This window comes from Rhamphochromis longiceps, linkage group LG17 (assembly GCF_057381845.1).
Source record: "Rhamphochromis longiceps isolate RC_006_pf linkage group LG17, R_longiceps_female_GT1.1, whole genome shotgun sequence".
Classification (NCBI taxonomy): Eukaryota; Metazoa; Chordata; class Actinopteri; order Cichliformes; family Cichlidae; genus Rhamphochromis; species Rhamphochromis longiceps.
Window position 1 is genome coordinate 24541464 of NC_140573.1, and position 17476 is coordinate 24558939.

Genomic DNA, 17476 nt, shown 5'->3' on the forward strand with positions numbered 1-17476 from the left:
TTCGTAACGTTGTTTACAAGAATCTCCAGTGTCTGTAAAATGCAATACAATACAAAATATAAGTTATAATTGGATGGAAAATTTTGGTCATTTTCAAATTTGTTACAAAAAACTAACAACGTCCAAAATCCAAAGATTTGTGGTTTAAAAATGTATTTTTAAAAAAAATTTAAATCCAAGGACAGAGTCACAATGGAATGTTAAATAATGTAAAAGTTTTATTTAAAAGACTAACTTTTCAACATGATATTAACAGTAAACCTCCAAGTTTAAGACAGTCCAAAATTCACATTTATTAGGTTCATTTCAAATTCTGTAGAAAGAAAAGTTAGCGAAATTTGACAATCCAGGCCCGCGTCTCAGCAGTAATGGTGAACCAAACCTAATGGATTTAACCCAAGAACAGTAACACTATCACCCAATTTTACCCAATATACCCGACAAAAAATACTTCCCATCAAAATATATTAAAGTACAACAATATATGGCAAATTGAAGTACTCTTCTTTTACTACCCCCTATAAGTCTCATAAAAAGAAAAAAAAAAAGGTATGCGGGGACCTTGTACCCCAGCGGTCCCCAACCCCCGGGTCTCAGACCGGTACCGGTCCGTGAGTCGTTTGGTACCAGGCCGCGAGAGCTGAGGCTCAGGTGTGAAATGTATGGTTTTCAGGGTTTTTATCGGTTTTCAGCGTTATTTTGTCATCGTTTTTATCGTTAACTCTGTTTTCCTGGGTCTTTTCACATGTGTTATGAATAAATCTTCTTTTTTTCGGTACCGGTACTAGTTTTATTTTGTTGTATTTATCCGCGACATCTTAAAGGCCGGTCCGTGAAAATATTGTCGGGCATAAACCGGTCCGTGGTGCAAAAAAGGTTGGGGACTGCTGCTGTACCCTAAAATTAGTGAAAAATTAGGGAATGGTTAACTAAAAATAATAAAAAATAGAACTGGGAACTTGTTCTTTGGTCCATACATACCTGGGACATGTAAGCCCGGGACAGTTCAAGTTCAAATTTATATTCGCCACATGCAGTGGCAGGTTGCCCTGCAGTGGAATGAACCCGCCCCCCGACCTTACACACACAACACAGACATCACATGGGGATACAAGTCAGAGAACGGTTGCATTACAGAAAAACCACTGAAATGGACACTACAATGGGAAAAGTACAAGAAGAAAAAAGAGACCTCTACTCATGCTGGGCTACAGGAGGACAGCATGAGAACAGGAAACAAAAACAAAAAACTCCTCTGCACAGAATAGCACATAAATGTCCACAGTACAACATTATAGAGCACGTGACCAGCAACAGGGTTGGGTAGGGGATAAGGAGTAATCCCAGGCAACACAGCAGCCATCCTGCCACTGCGCCGACTCTCCAGCGCGGGCCCAGACCCGCCTCGTGTTCCCAGGAGGCAACAAGCATCGAAGGCATTAGAAGGGGAAGGGAAATGTGTGAGTGCTTATCAGTGTAAGTGTATGTGTGTGCGTGTCCATAGTTCAGCTGAGACAGTGTCCTTCACCCTATCAGGCTAAGTAAACAGTCTGCTAGCCAACCCAGGTGGCCTTGCATGGGATGGGAAGAATTGTCATCACACAGTTGTTATCAGGGAGTTTTTGTTCGGCTCCAGCCTTGGGCCCGTGCAGCTGGCGCCGTGGTGTCCGCATGTTGATGTTGTTGATTTTTCTTTTATGCGAGCAGCTCAGGAGAATTTTAAAGCTGTTCTTTAACACTCCGACACTGGTCTCTCAATCTCCCGTTGGAGAGCCGCGAGCCTCCCCATGATGGTATCAAACTTCTGTTCCGTGAAAAGAAACAAAAACATTTAATTTTTTGATCAGCTGACGATAAAAGTTTTTGTTTACCAAATGAATTCTCTTGGAAATTGCCACCTATTTAATAACTGGATGGGTGAAAATCACCTGAAATTAGTGTTCTAGGGTTAACGAGTGATGATATTAAAGTCAGTGATGGTTGGAAAGCCACCAGGTGTCTCTACAGTTGTGTTCCAGTTTTTCTCCTGCAGTGCAAAAACAACTCGTAAGCTATTTACGTGAGGATATATTTATCCCCTGTTCATCGCAGGTTTCTAATCTGATTTCACATCTAGAAAAAGACACTTTCTCTGCTTTTGATTGTTGAGTAAAAAGAGGTTTACTTTAATCTGCTCAGTAATCCCATTCCCCAACTACATCGTTTCTAACCTACAGTGGTCAGATATGAACATAAGTCAAACATAAGTTTGATCATTTAATTACATTTTATTTATATAACACCAAATAAGAACAACAGTTGCCTCAAGGTACTTTATATTGCAAGGTAAACACCCTAAAATATTTGCAAGAAAACCACAATCAGATAGCCCCTATGAGCAAGTACTTGGCAACAGTGGGAAGGATAAACTCACTTTTAACAGGGAGTGTAATTATTATTATTTCTTTAAACTGAGCAGTATTTCAGGGATTCACCCGTAGCCCTGTGTTTTTTGGACACTACGTGTCTTTAGAGGAAAAGATTCGACATTCATTATTTTTAGGGGTGGATTCACTGTGTCTTAAAATGTCTTCAGGTTATCATATTTTCTTAGTTTACTGCTCTGGAAACACTAGTGGTTGTCCTAATGTGAATGTGAAGAACCCTGCATCCACATAAAACGAAAAGAGTCTTTATATGTCATCATTAGCTATCCCAGCCTTCCAAGATGGGAAGGAACGGCAGGTCGGTGCTGCCCAGGTAGGTTCTCCCTCGGTGCTGGAAGACATCGCTGATGGCCCATGTGAGGCGGCCCTCCGGGTCATGAAGCGTTCCCATGAGTTCGCCATCCAATCCCAGCTCCAGGACCAGAGCGTAGCGTGGCAGCAGAATGTTATACCAGTTCAGGGGAACCACCTGGAAACACAAACGCATTGAATGTTTACTATTAGTGCTAAAGTGTAAAATAACTTTAGCACTTAGCTCAGAATAACTCAGAATGTACAGCTAAAATCTGGTAATGTGACAGTTTCCTGCTTTACTTCATTACATATGACAGTAGACAAAGAAAACTTTAATGGAGTACTGCTATTAGCAATTTCAAGACATCAATTTGGACTCCTTTTGTGCATCTTACAGACTACAAAAATCTATGAATTTACAATAATCAACCTAATGAATTGCTAATAATAGAAGACACATGACATAAAGAATGACTTCTGAAAGAGTTCTTCAAAAGTTTTCTTGTTCACTTGAAATAAATAATAAATAATAATACTATACACATTTACAGTCTTCCACTTTTTGTTATGCCCCCCCAATAATTTCCAGATAAAAACCAGACCCGAGGCTTACAGCTACTAACAACACAGGACACGAAATGATGATTAAGGAGAGGAGAGAAAAAAAGAAAGACATTAATACTTCCTGTTCCCTTTTTTATTAAGATCTTTGCATGGAGTGCTGTCTTTGTTTGACTTAGCTTTGCATACATGTGGAACTATAACCGGAGATGGTGTCAGGCTGCAGGGAGTGGCAGGAAACAACATTAGACAAAGACGTGTCAGTGTTTTCTTTCATTCAGACTAAAATTGAGATATGTCCACTGTGCTAAAATCGTATAAACTTAAAATAAAAGCGAGTTTTTATTTTCCTGGGAGATCAAATCGTGTCTGAACTGAACCATTTCTTTTGTTGCCATGTCTTTGATTTAATTTTCACCCTTGAAGCAGTTCACCAACAGTTCAGATGTGTGTCCTGGGATGAATTCATTCAAGTGTGTCCGTGTGTGTCGGAGCAGTGTATTTAGTGTCTGTGTGTGTCCAGCTAAAGAGGCCCTGACCCTGTCCTGTTAGATTTCACACTGTCTCGTCACCATGCAGTCAGCAACAAAGCTTGACCACACTATAAATAACTGAGAATCACGGAGACCAGATGCATTATGGGAAAATAGATGAAACTACACTGCTTCTCAACAGAACCTCTGAACTTAAGCTGGGAAGCAGCTAAAACCTTTCATTATTAATTAATCTGCATTGAGCTTCTCAATACAAAAGATGTCCCAGCTACTAACAGCTTATTTGTTACTTTACAACAAAAAATAAACATTTAAGTGATTAATACTTTACTAAACTAAAATTTTCAGGTGATAGTTTAAGCTGATCTATATTTATCCCTATTAGTCAACTGACAACTTTTTTTAATAGCTTTGTTTTTATCATCGGCATTTTTGGCCGGATCTTTTAAATACTCAACTCAATCCAACATCACTAATTTCAAATTTTATTGTTGCTTTGGGGAACTGAAGTCATTTCGCAATTCCAGCCAAACAATATTTTAACTGGTTATTTGCAGAAACTACAGACTTTTTTTCTGTGTATTTACATCTTATATTGATGCCTTTATTATTAAATTTAAATAATCTTAATTTAATTGGACTGAGTTGCAGCTATCAACACAATAGTGATGGGTCGTTCGCGAACGAAATGGCTCTTAGAGCCGGCTCTTTGACGTGAACGACGCGAGCCGGCTCCTTATCGCGAGCCGTCACGTGGGTTTTTTTTTTTTTTTTTTCTTTCTCTCAGCCTCTCTCTCGCACTTTTTTTCCGCTTCACTCTGCACGCGAGCCTTGTGCTTTACGCTGGGCAGAGGGGGGAGGGGCGGTAGTTACACTCAGTAGCACAGGAACAGAGCCAGAGAGAGAGAAAGAGAGGCAGGGACAACAACATTAGAAAGGTATAGTAATCATCCACAACTATTTTCGGTTGCAGATGATAAAGGATTGAGAAAGTTTATTCATGCGGGCCCATATGACAGAGAATATGCATGTTCTTTTAGTTTTCATATTATAATTTATATTTAATTGTGTTGTGGTTTGCAGTGTTTTGTGTTCTTTTCACTTTAAATTTGTGAAAGGAAAAAGCTGAAAATTTAAATAGTTAAAACTTGAAATGTGAATAGTTGATTTTTGTATTATATGATTTATTTATTACATTTTATGTGGAGTGAATAAATAAAAGTATATTTACGGTGGCCCCTAGAGACAAAGCACATACAAACTTCAAATCACGTACAAACTCTGAAGCATGTACAAACTCCAAAACACGTAAAAACAGGTACAAACTCCAAAACACGTAAAAACACATACAAACTCAGAAGCATATAAAAACTCAGAAGCATATAAAAACTCAGAAGCACATAAAAACTCAAAACACGTACAAAAGACAACAGAAGTGCTCCAGGATGCTGGGCGCAGTGTTGAGCCTTTGTTATCTTGTGGCTACACAAGCCAGTAAGTACCAACGACCGGATTTGGTGTGTGGTAATAACAGGTAAATGAACTTTTTTTTTTAAATTATTTGAATATATATGAGTGCCTGTGTATAAATACACAAACAATACACACATGCTTTCAATTGTGTAATTTAAGTGATCTAGTAGCTCTGCTTTGGAAGTTCAGTTCATGCTAGAAATGTGTTTTGGAGTTTGTACGTGTTTTGTCTCTAGGGGCCACCGCATATATTTATATATAAACATATATAAATAAAACCACTTGTTTTTACGTTAGTAATTCCTTTTGTGCATAATTTTATATTATTGTTAATAATAAATTAATTAAAGCAACAAAACAACCTGAAGAGCCGGTTCGGAGCCGAAAGAGCCGGCTCTTTTTAGTGAGCCGAACCGAAAGAGCCGGGTCTCTAAAAAGAGCCGGAAATCCCATCACTACAACACAAAAACCAGGATGAAATCAGCACTTATCTGAGATCTTAAAGGCTGTTTTAAAAATAGAGCAGATCCTGTTTAGTTGCCAATAATCACACAAGTGAAGGTTTGACTCACATTTTTTTCTTATCACCCATCAGCACATTATCCTCATAATCAAAACTCACTGACCTTGGCAAGGAAGCGTTTGATCACTGGGTACGGAGCAATCATATCCAGGAAAGGTGGCATGAACTTCCGAAAGCGAGGTGTTGTTATGCCAACCAGGAATGTACCGTGGTCACTGAGGCGGATGTTGTCGGGATAACCAATCATATTGTCCATGATGACCTCCTTGGTCCCAGATTTTGGGCCTTTTAACCAATACCTGATATACAACAAAACATTTTTCTTGATTTGAGTTTTTCTTCCTTTTGGGGGGAAAAAAGATCATTTTAAGGGAAAAGCTTAGTTTAGGCCTCCAGAAAATGAATGCAACTTTGTATAATATCCTCTAATCAATCCAAACCTCAGTATACGTCCAATGCTGGTTTCCGCCAGTAGCAGGAAGTCTTCGTCAGGTGACAGGACGATGCCGTTCGGCATGTAGAGAGAGTCCAGAAGCACAGTCACACTTCCTGACTGGGGATTGTAGGAGAGAAGACGGCCAAGGCTGTTCAGCTCGATCACCTGAAAAACAATCAGAATTGTTCAGTTTGAACGGTTTAGCACAGCTTAGCCTGATTTTGTACAGCTCTGTATTTAATGTATCCAAACGCCATTTATATAAAGCTCCAGTTTATCTCTTTAGTTTACATAAACTCATGCTGCTCATTTTATCATCGCTCTGCTTTGTTGAATCACCTAAAATACACAAAAAACTACATTTGTTTCTTTGCCTGTTTCACTTCAGTTAGCTTATTTGAACAAATCGTAGCTTATCTGAGATACATTTACTTTTATCTTCATTTATTAATTTCTTACTACTTGAAAATAAGGAAGAAACTATCTCCCTCTGCTCTCAACCAGTCATGACAGATGGCCGGCCCTCCTGAGCCTCGTTCTGCTGGACGTTACTTCCTGTTAAAAGTGAGTTTTTCCTTCCCACTGTTGCCAAGTACTTGCTCATAGGGGCCATCTGATTGTTGTGGTTTTCTTGCTTGGCTTATGAAAAACATTTAGAAAAATGGTTTTATTACATTATTTTATTACATTTAATAATAATAATAATAATAATAATAATAACTTTATTTATAAAGCGCTTTCAAACAAAGTGCTGTACAACTATTTGAAACTAAAAAGATAAAAAAGAAATAAAAGCAATACAGGTAAAAGACACAATACAAGTTAAAAACAGTAAAAATTTAAAAACTAAAAGCCATAGAATTAAGACATGTAAGATAGGGTGAACAAATGTGTCTTCAGCTTAGTTTTAAAAACCTCCACAGAGCATGCCTGCCTAATATCTTGAAGGAGGGTGTTCCACAGAAACGGGGCAAGGGCAAGATTGCACAGAGAGGGTGGATTCTGGTTGTGTTATAACTCCCTTATCCAGAGAGTGACATTTAATGACCGTAATGCCAACCTCTCACTAGAGAATCCATCAGCTCTGTCTTGAACAGTAACGGTTCCACCTTATGTTAAAAGGGTTCTCACTATCTACCACCCAAACTCCACATAAAATAAAACATGGTTGTCATGGTCCGCGGCCCGGCGTCCGGGGTGCTGCTGGGATGTCCACGCCCACGAGCGTGGCTGCTAACCCCACACCTGCATCCCATCCCAGGCGATCACCAGGTGGACTATTTAATCCTGCCCTACCTGCTGCTCCACGCCAGTCTGTAGTCGCCTCTCAGCGATCACAACTCGGCGTGTTTTTGTTTTCGAGCCACCTGCCTGTCCACCTGTCCACCTGTCCGCCTGAGATTTGGTTCACATTCAGCTTCGCCGTCTCGACCCCTTTTGGAGCTCCACCCCCCTCTGGTTCACTCGGCCCGGCTATCACCCCTCTCACAGCCCCGCTCTCGGCGTTCCCTGTGCGGTCCCTCGGTTTCTTCTGGTTTCATACGTTGTTTTTCTGGCTACCCTCACGGGACACCTTTAGTTGCAATAAAAATTACTTTCTTTATTCGCTCCTACCCTAGTGTGTGTGTTCTGCTACTGGGTCCTGCCTGCGCTCGGAACTTCGGTTCATGACAATGGTCATCCCTCTGGCAGTCGACTGCCACGGTGAACCAGGAAATCATATTTCTAATTTACATAATTACTGTGAGAGGTTAATCAGATTTTAAAGTGCTTCCTGAAGCCTCACCAGCAGGACTGAATGGACTCTTGTTGGTTCCTTTTTTTTGGCAAATTGGGCAGATGAACAGAGACAAAGAACTAGCTTAAGTGTCCTCTTGTGTTTTTGAGTGCTGTGGTTACTAAGCAACTCTGAAGGGGAAAAAAAACAATCCTCAATGGCGCTTGCTTGCATCAGCAGTCCTTTTTGCGATCTATTAGAAGACCAGAGCTGCTGCCCACCTTTGTTTCCAAATCTTCTTTGTGCAAATCTATAGTAAAAATTGTGTTTGGATTATTATTTTAAAGCCCAGACCTCCTTCTCACCTCCAGTTTGACGTGCCTGCGTCCCCAGCGACTGGAGGAGTCCGTGAAATAGATGATTCCAGTTTGGGAGGAAATCTCAAGCCCGTTTAAAAAGGTAAAGGGAATGCCATCAGCTCCTGAGGACAAACAGAATGACTTTACTGGTCTTAAAGGGATTCATACAGCATGTGGAGCACAACTAGCACACTCTGTACCCTCTGAATTAGCCAGGAGTAAAGTCTTTTCTCCGGTTTTGGGATCCACGCTGTGCAGCCCAAAGTAAGAGTCAGCAACAATCAGCTGACCGTGACGATCCAAACGGATGCCATGAGGGCGACCGCACACAGGTTCATAGTCTGTACTGCTCCCTGCAGACACACAACATGTGGTGCTGTGAAAACATTCAATGTTGTTCATTTTTGTGTCTTTTTGACATGCAAAAATCAACTTAATGATTTCCATTAGTCTCATATGTGCTTTTAAATACTAAAAAATAAACCTCAAATTATAAATAAAGGTTTACTGAATAATTAAATGCATCACCTTTAATATTCAGGTTTCATGTGTGCTGCAAATTACATTTTTCCCAGTGTTGTTGTAGCTAAATTCAGCGAGTCATCTGGTTTGGGTTATTTCCACTGAGGTAAATGAATCCTTGTTAACTGCCAAAGTTCATTATCATCCAATTTTCTTCTAACCAAATGAAGCACTGAGCTACTTTGACTGTCCCCTTAGACATACGAGCTCCTATTAGCCCTCTGATACTCAAAGTTAAAATTTAACTTTAAAAGTCATGTGAAGTCAGCTATTAAATGCCAGCTTTTATCTTCATACTATTTAAAAAAGATGAACTGCTGATTTGAAGGACATAATGTCACAGATTACAACAACTACACAGTAAAGTTATCAAGACCACAAAAAGTTAGGAGGAAAGTGAGGAAGGATCAGTCATCCCTGAACAAACACCAACCGCATTCTGGTAGATTTTGTCCCATGTGAGTGATGAAGGTCAGGCTGTCGTCAGGACCGATTCTCCACAGCTTCCCGTCCACTGTGCCCGTGTACACATTACCTGAAACACACACTCCATCAATATGTAGCTTGCACGTAGATGTCTTCACACAGGAATAAGAGAGAAGGGGGAAAACAAACTCTCTCACCATGCTCATCAGCAGTGAAGGATTCCGGTCCGTGTAGTTTCCCAGTGAACAGCCTACGACCCTTCTGCAGACGGGTGTTGACAGCCAGCGGCCCTTCCAGAGCCGGAGGTGGCCCCTTCAGTCTGAGGAAACAAACCGTGGGTAACAATACAGGAAAACTGAACAGCAGCACAGAGCTAGATGAACTTTGTGTTATGAGCTATTATAATAGTTTTTGAACCTTAAATGAAAGTAAAAATGTAAATACATGGTTTTACGAAAGCTACTCTCTATATACACAGAGGCAAAAAGCATTTTTGATTGAATTAAAACATAAAAATGCAATCTGACTTTGACTGGTCTGCCCTTAAACTCTTCTCCTTATACACATCTGATCCAGTGGTTTCACTTTGCTTGTAAAACAGCAGTTTGGTTCTTGCACCCGCTTTTAAAAGGCTATTAACTGTATCTGCTGCACTTCCCACTATAACCATGTTTGCGGGCCTGAAGCGCTCCGCAGTCACGTTGGAGGGACTCCAGCTGAAAGTGTGAATACTTACACATGTGGTTTGGGGTCGATGGGAGACGGCAGCAGGTAAACTCCAACAGCTACAGCCAGGAGAGCCACTAACAGAGATCGCCTTCCCATTCTGAGCGAGACAGGAAAGAAAAAGCACTGGTTACTACAAAATTCATGACATCATAACACAGCTGCAAACTATTTGTGGCCAAATATTTCTGCCACCCTTTGACATTTTGTTGTTTTTCACTGGTCTATTGACCACAGAGCTGAATTGTTTTAAATGTATTTTAACTTAAAAAAAAAAAAAAAAAGAAGTATCCATAAAGGGGAGACAGTTACTATGAACTTTGGATGCCTACAGATGTGAATTTCGGGGAGTTCCAGCACGATAACACGTTTTCCAGCAGTGACCTTTTAATGCCAAATCATGACTCGTGTTCTTAAAAACATTCATTCTAACACCATGAACATGATTATCTCCACCAAAAACAATGTTGTGACTTCAGTCAGCAGCTCCACACACGCTCCTCCTCCTCATCTGCTCTGACAGATTCATTAACCATGAAGGATCCAGAAAGGGGAAAAAAAAAAAAATAGAGGTCGTCCACTATTAGAACATTTCATGCTTTCAGGCAGCTTCATGGACACAGATGAGATGTACATGATTAAAATCCCCCCATAACGAGACATTTTGCATGTGTAGATAATTTTGAGCATAAGTCAAAGTAGAAATGTTAACATCCACAAGGAGATTTAGAATTAATTCATTATTATTAATTAGTTAACTAAAAACGTTATTTGTGTAGCATTCATGCAGCTAAAATTCCATCACGATTTTTCGAGAAAATGTGTGATAATTATATTTCTGATGATGATTTCTATCCATGTTTGCAACTTACAGGAAGCTGCAGCTGCATTATAGCACAACACTATTAACACAGCATTCAATCCAGAAATGTGCATCCCCCTTTTTCGATTACAGCACATAGAAAACAAATCAAATGTTTAAACTGAGAATATTCGCTAATTTAAGAAAAAAAAAAAAAAAGAGCCTATTTGGATTTTGTGGCCATGTTTCCCCCTGTGTAGATTGCTGATTCATTTTTACAAAACTGTAGTCTTAGGCTGGCACGTGGCTCTCAGTGTCAGATATTCCCGGCTTTGTCTTAATGTTGTGAGAGTTGCTCACGAATGGCCTTGCTCTATGTCATATCGGTCAGTCCTAACACAAAGTAATAAAACAGCATCACTATTAGCAAAAAAACTGTCACAGAGAATATATATATATAAAAAATACAAATACAATTTTTTTTTAATAAAACAATGAATGTATAAAATAATTCTGGATAAAAATAAAATAAGAAACAATAAATAGAATAAAACTACAAACTACTTACAATAAAGTAAATAAAAATAAAGTAAATCTGATTAATTGTCTTCAACCGACAGAAATCGCTACCTTATCGTGGTGGAGGGGTTTGTGTGTCCCAGGGATCCCAGGGGCTATGTTGTCTGGGGGCTTTTGCCCCCTGGTAGGGTCTCCCATGGCAAATTGGTCCTGGGTGAGGGACCAGAGAAAGAGCGATTCAGAAGACCCTTATGAAAAGAATATCGAGGGAACAGTTTACCCTTCCCGGGATAGGATTACCAGGGCCCCGCCCTGGAGCCAGGCCCGGGGAGGGTGCCCGAGGGCGAGCGTCTGGTGGCCGGGCCTTAGTCCATGGGGCCCGGCCGGGCACAGCCCGAAGAGGAGACATGGGCCCATCCTCCCGCAGGCCCACCACCCGCAGGAGGCGCCATAGGGGTCGGGTGCATTGTGTGCCGGGTGGTGGCCAGGAGCGAAGGCCCTGGCGGACTGACCCCCGGCTGCCAAGACTGGCAATAGGGACATGGAATGTCACCTCTCTGGTGGGGAAGGAGCCTGAGTTAGTGCGTGAGGTTGAGAGGTACCGGCTAGATATAGTCGGGCTCACCTCTACGCATGGCTTGGGCTCCGGAACCAGTCTCCTGGAGAGGGGCTGGACTCTGTCTCAGTCTGGAGTTGCCCCTGGTGAGAGGCGGCGGGCTGGGGTGGGTATTCTAATATCCCCTCGGCTTGCTACCGGTACGTTGGGGTCGGGGAACGGATCCTGACTGTCATCTGCGCCGAGTGGCAGGCAGTTCGGAGTACCCAGCCTTCTTAGAGCCTTCGGACTGCCTCGAAGAGATTCTGGCAAACCGTCAGGCGTCTCAGGAGGGGGAAGCGGTGCTCTACCTGCACTGTGTATAGTGCTGGCGGAGCGCTGCTGACGTCGACTGGGAAAATTGTCAGGCGGTGGAAGGAATGCTTCAAGGACCTCCTTAATCCCACTGACACGTCTTCCGAGGAGGAAGCAGAGTCTGGGGATGAGGGGAATGACCCGTCAATTTCCGGGGGCGAGGTCACTGAGGCAGTTAAACAACTCCTTGGTGGCAGAGCCCCTGGTGTTGATGAGGTCCGCCCCGAGTTCCTGAAGGCTCTGGACGTTGTAGGGCTGTTCTGGTTGACACGCCTCTGCAATGTTGCGTGGAGATCAGGGGCAGTACCTGTGGACTGGCAGACCGGGGTGGTGGTCCCCATCTTTAAGAAGGGGGACCGGAGGGTGTGTTCCAAATACAGGGGGATCACACTCCTCAGCCTCCCTGGGAAAGTCTATGCCAGGGTGCTGGAAAGGAGAGTTCGTCCGCTAGTCGAACCTCGGACACAGGAGGAACAATGCGGTTTTCGTCCTGGTCGCGGAACACTGGACCAGCTCTTTATCCTCTCGAGGATACTTGAGGGTGCATGGGAGTTTGCCCAACCAGTCTACATGTGTTTTGTGGACTTGGAGAAGGCATTCGACCGTGTCCCTCGGGGTGTCCTGTGGGAGGTGTTGCGGGAGTATGGGGTGTCTGGCCCATTGCTACGGGCCATTCGATCCCTATACAACCGTTGTAAGAGCTTGGTTCGCATTGCCGGCAATAAGTCGGACTTGTTCCCGGTGGGTGATGGGCTCCGCCAGGGCTGCCCTTTGTCTCCGGTTCTGTTCATAATTTTTATGGACAGGATTTCTAGGCGCAGCCAAGTGGCGAAGGGCTTTCGCTTTGGTGCCCTCAGAATCTCATCTCTGATTTTTGCGGATGATGTGGTTCTGTTGGCTTCATCGGGTGAGAGCCTCCAGCTCGCACTGGAACGGTTCGCAGCAGAGTGTGAAGCAGCGGGAATGAGGATCAGCACCTCCAAATCTGAGGCCATGGTTCTCAGCTGGAAAAGGGTGGAGTGCCCACTCCGGGTCGGGGATGAGTTCCTGCCCCAAGTGGAGGAGTTCAAGTATCTCAGGGTCTTGTTCGCAAGTGATGGGAGAAGGGAGCCAGAGATTGACAGACGGATTGGGGCTGCAGCTGCAGTAATGCAGACGCTGCACCGGTCTGTCGTGGTGAAGAGGGAGCTGAGTGTAAAAGGGAAGCTCTCAATTTACCGGTCGATCTACGTCCCTACCCTCACCTATTGCCACGAGCTGTGGGTAGTGACCGAAAGAACGAGATCGCGGATACAAGCGGCAGAAATGAGCTTCCTCCGAAGGGTGGCTGGCCTCTCCCTTAGAGATAGGTTGAGAAGTTCGGCCATCCGGGAGGGGCTCAGAGTAGAGCAGCTACTGCTCCACATCGAAAGGAGCCAGCTGAGGTGGTTCGGGCATCTGACAAGGATGCCCCCTGGGCGCCTCCTGGGTGAGGTGTTCCAGGCATGTCCCACCGGGAGGAGGTCCCGGGGCAGACCCAGGACACGCTGGAGAGATTATATCTCTCGGCTGGCCTGGGAACGCCTTGGTGTTCCCCCGGATAAGCTGTAGGAGGTGGCTGGGGAGAGGGAGGTCTGGGCCTCTTTGCTTAGGCTGCTGCCCCCGCGACCCGGCCTCGGATAAAGCGGATGAAGATGGATGGATGGATGGATGGATGGATGACAGAAATGGTTTTGTTTAAATAAACAAAACCATTTCTTCTTCAAGCTATTTCAGAAAAATGTACAACCTGGTACACAAAAGTTCACCAGTATTCAGGAAAATTGCAAAGCTTAAAACTTCCTTGGCGTCGAGCCTCCAGACACTCACTGAATGTCGCTTCCTGCTCAATATCGACTGGACAAGACGCACATATCAGCTCAAATATGAAGCACAACAAGCTGCCTTTGTTAACACATTTTATGGTTACGCTACAGGACCTGCAGTTAATGAATGCTCGGAGTGTACTTTGGCTTAGTGTTGATTACACCAAGCTCCTCTGATTCCTTTGAACATAAAGGAAACACTGTGGAGGTTTTTCTTGTTTCCTCACATCAGGTGATGTTAATCAGTCAGAAACTCAGATGTGGCATTTGAGTGTCAAGTGGAAAAAATCTGACATTTTGCAGTTGTGACAGCTTTGTAGGAATGAGAGAATTCCCAAAGAGTGAGCTCTGGGGAACAGTTATGCAACAGATTGCTGGATTTCCAGCTAACCTCCTTAAATTTAGAGGCTAAATAACAACTTGTTCTGCACATTCTCCTGCCCCATATCAATAAATAAAAAGTCAGGAGACTTTGTTAAAATGAGTTTGTTACAATTATTTCCCATTATATATATATATATATATATATATATATATATATATATATATATATATATATATATATATATATATATATATAGTTATTTCTTTTTTTCTGGTATTTGTTAGTTGGTAAAGTAACAGAATCATGTCTGAGTAGTTTACTAATTCACAAAAGGGTTTAGTCCTGATGATAAGGAGAACAGTGGTCCCTGTATGCAGCACATAAAAATTATTAATTAATCAGCTTAGCAAGGTGACTGCTGTGCTCCGGGGACAGGTTGACATGCAGAAAGCTTGAGCCAGCACAGATTCTAGATCAACATTCATCAGCCCATCTCAATCAGTAAAAACCACTGTAGAAAAACTGTATTTAAAATGCACACATAAATAAAACAAACTTTCCCCATCTTATTTTAGATATTCCTTTATTTGATAAGCTTCAATTTTTACGAGTCTGCTATTGTAAAATAAAAACTTGCCTTTAAAATAAAGTTTACGCTGACTCACCTTCTGGTACAAACTGGTATTACACAAAAGTACAGCCTGGCCCTAGTTGGACTTCTGTTGATTTCTCTTCAACACAATATATGGATGTTTTGGACACTGTTGATTGCTTTAGTTAATTCTGTAAGACTTTAAATTATTTTTAATCATATGAATTTACAGTAAGTGCTTTTAAGTGTAAAAAGGTACATTCTTTAGTTGTTCACCTAAAGAAAATATGCCTGAGTGCAAGACAGGGTCTTCTTACGCCCTTAAAAAATGCCAGATAACATAACAGCATGTTTCTGGGACCGCATGTTTGTCACCCATGTTGTATCGTTAGGTAATGAAGCATTATCTGGTTGCAACGGTGCGTTAAGGTTCAGCTTTCACCACCATGTATTACGTATTCAGACCATTTGTTCTGGCCAGTGGAAGCTCAACTGAAAACCATTACAATCAAACCTGCTACACCCGAGAAGTTTTTTTTTCTTAGTGGGTCATAAAAAAGTCTTTAACTCGCTTTCAATCTTTTAGGATAAAGCAGGTAAACGTATAGCCACAGATGTTTGACGGGAGGTTTGTAGAGCGCAAAGAGAACATTCCCACTTGCTGGTCGTGCGTGCGTTTGGTAACATGAATCACTGGAAATAAAAACCTTTTATAAGTATGTAGTCGAAGCCGAAATGTAGTCCAGAGCCTAGTAAGTCCAACAAACTATTGAATTCGGTTTTTTTTTTCAAGTTGTTATTCTCCTAAAATAGAGCAGATTCAATTAATTTACACATTTTTAAGCGCAATCTGGCACAGGGCTCACAGAGAACGGTCACTTTAAACTCGCGTTCGGTAGATTAGTGACTGTTTTAAATGAGCGCGAGCTAAAAATGAAACGAAGTATCAAACTTACATGACTGAAGTTCTGAGCGCGCGACTCCTCCGTCTGCTGGATAAGCCTCCGTATCAAGCAGAGGCGAAGCGGTAACGTCAAGACGACCGGAATGTACAGGAGCTTATCCGGTTTGGACCATCAAAAATAAAAGCCTCATTGGCGATTGTTTTGGAACCTATTTATGTCTTTGCTTAACAGAAATCCAGTGAAAAGAATTACAAACCCCAAAATTTACCGTCAAAGATTTTAACGTCATTTAAGTTAGTATAAAATTTTGATTGAGGACATTTTTCCAAAAATGGATTGATTTACAAAATATATCACTCTTGCTCAGTTTTTATTTTGAAAGTGGTATTGACGTTACTCCCGTATTTTTCCTGACAACTTCATACAAGAGGTTGAGTTCGAAAGAGGGACTCCCACATTTATGTGAGGTTATTTGAGTTAGGGTCAAACAGAGGACGAAAGGAGGAGCTGCTGCATTGCTACTAGTGATGGGATTTCCGGCTCTTTTTAGAGAACCGGCTCTTTCTGCTCGACTTACTAATAAGAGCCGGCTCTTTCGGCTCCGAACCGGCTCTTCAGGTTGTTTTGTTGCTTTAATTAATTTATTATTACAATGATATTAAATTATGCACAAAATGAATTACTAATGTAAAAAAAAGTGGTTTTATTTATATATGTTTATATATAAATATATACAGTGGCCCCTAGAGACAAAGCATGTACAAACTCCAAAACACATTTCTAGCGTTAACTGAAATTCCAAAACAGAGCTACCTAGATCACTTAAATTACACAATTGAAAGCATATGTGTATTGTTTGTGTATTTATACACAAGCACTCATATATATTCAAATAATTTAAAAAAATGTTCATTTACTTGTTACTACCACACACCATATCCGGTCGTTGTTACTTGCCGGCTTGTGTAGGTAGGTAACAAAAGCTCTAGGTAACAAAAGCTCAACACTGCCCCTAGCATCCTGGAGCACTTCTGTTTGGCTTTTGTACGTATTTTGGAGTTTTTACGTGCTTCTGAGTTTTTACGTGCTTCTTAGTTTGTACGCGCTTCAGGGTTCGTACATGTTTTGAAGTTTGTACGTGCTGCTTTGTCTCTAGGGGCCACCGTAAATATACTTTTTTTTATTCACTCCACATAAAATGTAATAAATAAATCATATAATACAAAAACCAACTATTCACAGTTCAACTTTTAACTATTTAAATTTTCAGCTTTTTCTTTTTAAACAAATTTAAAGTGAAACAACACAAAACACTGCAAACCACAACACAATTACATATAAATTAAACTATGAAAACAAAAAGAAGATGCATATTCTCTGTCATATGGGCCTGCATAAATAAACTTTCTCAATCCTTTATCATCCGCAACTGAAAATAGTCGTGGATGATCACTATACCTTTCTAATGTGATGTTGTTGTCCCTGGCTTTCTTTCTGTCTCTCCCTCCTGCTCTGTGAGTGTTGCTACTGTGAGTGTAACTACTGCCCCCCCCTCTCTGCAGTGCAAAGCACAAGGCTCGCATGCTGAGTGAAGCAGAAAAAAAAAGTGAGAGAGAGAGAGA

At 41.7% G+C, this 17476-nt stretch overlaps 1 protein-coding gene across 3 annotated transcripts; it reads right to left on the reverse strand.

Annotated features, from left to right (window-relative positions):
• Positions 1-195: 195 nt before the first annotated feature.
• On the reverse strand, positions 196-16017 carry LOC146649742 (adipocyte plasma membrane-associated protein). Of its 3 annotated transcripts, XR_014908213.1 has the most exons (10): positions 15906-16017; positions 9968-10057; positions 9429-9550; positions 9239-9340; positions 8484-8636; positions 8290-8405; positions 6212-6372; positions 5875-6070; positions 1929-2895; positions 196-1804 (listed from the first exon to the last, which is right to left on the reverse strand). XR_014908213.1 is itself a non-coding variant. In XM_085387046.1 (9 exons), the coding sequence occupies exons 2-9, from the start codon at positions 10054-10056 to the stop codon at positions 2686-2688; spliced, it is 1149 nt and encodes a 382-aa protein (XP_085243172.1). In that variant the 5' UTR covers position 10057; positions 15906-16017; the 3' UTR covers positions 196-2685. The 3 variants fall into 3 exon arrangements, 2 of the variants coding, with proteins under 2 accessions (XP_085243172.1, XP_085243173.1); XM_085387046.1 differs by having other exon boundaries at positions 196-2895; XM_085387047.1 differs by lacking the exon at positions 15906-16017 and adding an exon at positions 11390-11496 and having other exon boundaries at positions 196-2895.
• Between the last annotated feature and the right edge of the window lie 1459 nt (positions 16018-17476).

Excerpts from the sequence above, each read along its gene's own strand:
- LOC146649742 (XM_085387046.1), bottom strand. The coding sequence starts at position 10,056 with ATGGGAAGGCGATCTCTGTTAGTGGCTCTCCTGGCTGTAGCTGTTGGA. Across the intron at positions 9,341-9,428 it reads CTTCACTGCTGATGAGCATG|GTAATGTGTACACGGGCACA; the intron begins GTGAGAGAGTTT and ends TGTGTGTTTCAG. Across the intron at positions 2,896-5,874 it reads TCAAACGCTTCCTTGCCAAG|GTGGTTCCCCTGAACTGGTA; the intron begins GTCAGTGAGTTT and ends TTGTGTTTCCAG.